General features: G+C 45.3%; 1 protein-coding gene across 1 annotated transcript; it reads right to left on the minus strand.

Moving 5' to 3' along the window:
• Positions 1-2,719: 2,719 nt before the first annotated feature.
• Positions 2,720-4,766, minus strand: HARBI1 (harbinger transposase derived 1). The gene is made up of 2 exons (XM_026850058.1): positions 3,684-4,766; positions 2,720-3,101 (listed from the first exon to the last, which is right to left on the minus strand). The coding sequence occupies exons 1-2, from the start codon at positions 4,351-4,353 to the stop codon at positions 2,725-2,727; spliced, it is 1,047 nt and encodes a 348-aa protein (XP_026705859.1). The 5' UTR covers positions 4,354-4,766; the 3' UTR covers positions 2,720-2,724.
• Positions 4,767-4,772: the final 6 nt, after the last annotated feature.

Consider the following 4,772-nt stretch of genomic DNA (forward strand, 5'->3'; position numbering starts at 1 on the left):
CCCTCCCCTTCAAGACTGATACAGTGTGGAAAAAAATATAATTAAAAACAGGCAGGAAAAGACAGACGGTATCAGAGTGAAACACATTTAGAGAGAAGAGGATAAGTCTATCAGATGAGATATGAGTGCTGCCTCATCTGTACTGGAGAAGTGAGAACTCAGCGAGGGGGGACTTGAATGTTGAGAAGAAAATCTAAGCAAGCCAGGGTGCTTTGCACCAGTAAATCTGCAAAGAAAAAAAGCATCAGAAGGCCCAGACTGGTGAAGTTTAGAGACTAAGGTTTGCTGTAATGCACAGGACTGAAGGAGCAAAGTCAGCCAGCAGCACAGCCAGCCAGTCTTCGGAGAGGCATTTTAAGGGAAAACTCAAAAGGGCCGGTGGTGGGATTTTACAAGGAATTTAGTCAAGTAGTGAAAACCACAATACCTTGGACAGTCAGTCACTGTCACCCTCCAACAGGTGACTGGGGTTTATCAGACATTATACGGTCAGGGTAGACTTGACTTTGCAAAGCTCTAACACACAAACTTGTAAATCTCTGGAATGCAGCTGGGAGGATGAGGTGAAAGTACAGAGGAGACAGAAAGCAGGAAAGAAACATGAATCCCAGCTGTCAAATACTGTCTAAACGCAAGGGAAAAAAAGTCTAGATTACTTGCTTTGAAGGAAACTGCTTAGGAGTACATGAGGGAAAGTACTCTCTAGTTGAGAAAGTTCCATTTCCCAAGTGAACTGGAGGGTACTGACATCTGACTCAAGGAAGAATAGTAGTTTGGAGTGGGATGGTTTTGTCTGGTGTGGCCTGATGCAGTTTTTGCCCAAACTGATAAGGAGTGAGATCAGATTTGAAATTAAATTCTACCAAAGGTGACAGTGACCTGACGGAAGACAAAACCCAGCAGCAAATGCGTTCTGGAAAGTGCCTCCAGTTTGAGTTCACTCTGGTCTGGTCACACGCCGAGAAGAGCTATTCATAGCATAAGTTGAGAAACTCGGGCTCATTATTACGTGACAGCATTTGTACCTACATGTGTCCAAGTCTCACTTGACCTTAGTGTCACCCACGCAATTTATTCAGCGTCTGATGGTGTTTAGGTCTAAAGATCAGTATTTTTAGCATAGTCTGTCAGATATATTATGAGCCATCAGGCACCATATAAGGCAGCAACTCCTACCTTAAAATTGTTTTTTTTAAGAAAACAGTGCTTGTATGCTTCTTGCTAGGTAAAAAGAGTGGGTTTTTTTGCCAGAGTAACAGTAGTTCTTACATGATACCTCATGAGAAGATGTGTAAAGAAAACAGAATTACATCTCAGATTGTTGTACATGATTTTACAGTTCTTGTCAAAGCTTATTATGAAAACACCTTGCGTATACATCATAAAGCACACTTGGTTTTCTGTAGGATAGTAAATGCTTACTGCCATTGCAAACCTGACAGAACTATATCTAATCCTGCATCTCTGTCCTATAGTTAGGAATGTGTTCCATACTTCCTTGTTCTTCAAACGTAGGGCATGATCCAGGTTCATTTCCTCTAAAGGACAGACTTACCATGCCAGATGATTGCTTTAAGTAGCTACGTTTTTGCAGCATTCTCCATTCCCTACCACTTTTGTTTCAATTACTGCCCACTAAACAATAAAATCTAAGAAAATATTTTCTCAGACTGCTGTCAAGAGATCCTTGGAAACAATTGCATCTTTTGGAAAGAGAACATTGCCAGGAAACTTCCCAGTCTTGTGCCAGCAACAACTGCGTATATTAATCGTCTTTTTCCACTGAATAGGTAGATTGCCAGCAGTGGCAGAGTAGCCTTTCCATACATCAGCTCTGATCTAAATGGAGAACTTTTGCAATCATCAGTTCAATTTTTGTGACCTGGCCAGTCTTTGGCATCTCTTTTACAGCAGCCAACAAGATGAGTAATTTTCTGTTGTGGCAGCCATATTTAGCAAGACCTAGACTGAGATTTACTAGCCCTAATATCTCCTGGTATCTGTTAAGTAACCAATAGAGTCAACCATAGCTTAACATCTTCTCCAGTCTGTTTGGGAAAAAAGAAACTTTCAACCCTTCTGGACCTACAAGCAAGCACTAGTGTGTACCCAGCAAGAAGCCAGACCCCTGCCAGGGCACAGCTGTCAGCTTTGAGAGGACTCGCTGGAGTTCGTGAGATCTGCAAAACTGCAAAATGTAATTTAGCAAGGATCTATACCTGCAAACAAAAAGATAAATGTTTGCTTTGCTGCTCATGAATTCATGGCAGACAGGAGCCCAGATGGAAGTTTAGTCTGTGTTTAAAGATTAATCATAATTGGTTTGGGTTACAAAGTGTCATGGAATTGTTGCTTTGTAAAACAGTGCAAGGCTTACAGATTTTTCATCATTATCAAAGACAATTTCCCAAGTTTCTCAACTGATCTCACATTAGTCACCGTTTTCTAAGCCAGGTGAAAGGGGAGTCTCTACAGTAAAAGTTAAGCAATTAAACTGCATCTCTGGAGGGACTGAGAGAAGCTCAGAATACCACCTGAAATGAAGAGAGTAAAATCTCTCCTTGTCTCACATCTGCTTAGTCTTTACAGACTTAAAGAAGAGGAAAGGACATATTTGCTCTGTGTATCTCTGCAGATGAACTGTTAAAAGCCTTCTCTCTGCCACAACATTAGCTAAAATGAGTAAGTAAAAGTTCCTGACGAATACGACAGGCTTCCACATCATTAGCTAAAATGAGTAAGTAAAAGTTCCTGACGAATACGACAGGCTTCCGAGTCCATTGATTCCATTTGCTCGTACTCTTCTTCTGGTTGTTCCATGTGCCCTGTGGCTGGTGAAGACCACACATCCAGCCCATGTTCCAGGGAGATGTTATGTAGTACACAGCAGGCCAGAATGATGTGGCTGGATTTCTCTGGAGAATACTGCAGGGTGCCTTTGGACCCATCCAGGCAGCGGAAACGCGACCGAATGGTCCTGAACGTCCGCTCAATGACATTGTGAGTGGCAGAATGCGCCATGTTGTAACGGTATTCAGCAGGCGTCTCAGGGATATGCAGAGGGGTCATCAACCACGTTCGGAGAAAGAAGGAGCTGTCACCTGTTAGCAGTGAAAAGGAGGAGGACAGGTTACATACAGTTAACCACAGATTTCAGCTCTTGGCCCTTGGTTTTCTGGTAGCACAGATACAGAAAAACATTTCTCTGGCTAAAACAGAAGGTATGAGAAAGCATGAAAGAGCAACACTCAGGTTTACAAATGTGGCAAACACCAAAATAAAGGCATTCAATTTTACACAGGAAATCCTGGAAGAACACAGAAGAGTTTTAAGAGAATTCATTTACTACATAATACAGTGAAAGACAGCTGGACTAGGACCCTACATAGAATTAAAAATTGCATAATTCAGCTTAAAAGGGTGTAGGATACTGAAAACAAGCTCTTAACAGAACAAATGTAAAATAATACGCACAATAATCAGAGTGTATAAAACAGAGACTGGAAATTACTGTTCTAGATTTCTAAGAGAAGGATTGTCCAAACTGAATCACAAATCTCAAGGAATTTGCAGGAAAGTGATCAAAAGTAAACGTATCACTTGTGGCTGGAGGCTCTAGACCCAATAAGGAGCCAACATACAATAGACTTTCCACAGAAAACAATGATGAAAAATTGACTTACCAAGGAGCCAGCCATCTTTATGTAGCTCAGTTTCAAAATGACTTGTAAGGGCTGCCCGCTGCAACACCACACAGTCGGGCAGGCTGCCTGGCCAGTGCGTTTCTGCGCTCAGGAGGACTCCTCTGGCATCACAAACCATCAGGCAGTTCAGGGAGTGGAGACCCTTTCGGTTCACGTAGGACAGGTCCTCAGCATTGGGTGCTTTGATTGCCACGTGGGTGCAGTCAACCACCCCCAACACTCCTGGCATGCCTGCCAGCCCATAAAAGTCATCCTTCAGGCTCTGTACCGTAGCTTCATCCTCAGGAAAGTGAATAAACTGTGAGGCTCTTTCCACCAATGCCTCGGTTACGTTGGCCACGCAGCGGCTCATGGAGGCTTGACTAATGCCAATAGCATCCCCCATACGAGTCTGGAAAGAGCCGGAGGTATAGAAACCTAGCGCGGCGAGTATCTGCGTCTCCGGACTGATGGCCCTGGACCGCTGCGTAGGGCGAGAGAGGCTGGCTCCCAGGAGCTCCACCAGGTAGTAAATGAACCGTCGGGGAAAGCCGTATGTGGATACTAGATACTCATCCGTGACATCCTCCAGCTTGAAGCGATCCAAAGTCCTGTGTCCACGGCCATAGAGCAAGAGGTCGCAGTCAAGAACTGCAATAGGTATGGCCATGGCGAGGCCGGGGGGCTCCTCTGTTACTGAGCTTTCCCTGAGCCTTCACCTGCCTGAAGTGAAGGGGAAGGAGACTCAGACGGGTTTTTACTGGTCTACCCTTCCGTTAACCATTTTCCTTTAACTCAGGCTATCCACCGAACCTTTTAACTTCGTTGTATCTGCTTTTAAAAACAGGGAGGTCGAAGCAGGAGGGCTCCCTGCTCCCACTGCCCGGCCCAGACGGGAATGTACTTCCCGTGACGGGGAGGAGGCTGGGGCACCGCAGCCTCCCGCTTCCCGGCCCTGGCAGCCGGCCCCAGTCACCGCCTAACCGGCCCCGTCCAGCCCCGGGATGGCAGAGACCCAGACGGCCGGTACCCGTGTCTCTGTGTGTCCCCGCTGCCGCCGGGCGGGTGAAACAGGCCCGGCGGGCCCTG

This window comes from Athene cunicularia (genome assembly GCF_003259725.1).
Source record: "Athene cunicularia isolate RWA chromosome 5 unlocalized genomic scaffold, athCun1 chr5_part1, whole genome shotgun sequence".
Classification (NCBI taxonomy): domain Eukaryota; kingdom Metazoa; phylum Chordata; class Aves; order Strigiformes; family Strigidae; genus Athene; species Athene cunicularia.

Excerpts from the sequence above, each read along its gene's own strand:
- HARBI1 (XM_026850058.1), bottom strand. The coding sequence starts at position 4,353 with ATGGCCATACCTATTGCAGTTCTTGACTGCGACCTCTTGCTCTATGGC. Across the intron at positions 3,102-3,683 it reads TAAAGATGGCTGGCTCCTTG|GTGACAGCTCCTTCTTTCTC; the intron begins GTAAGTCAATTT and ends CACTGCTAACAG.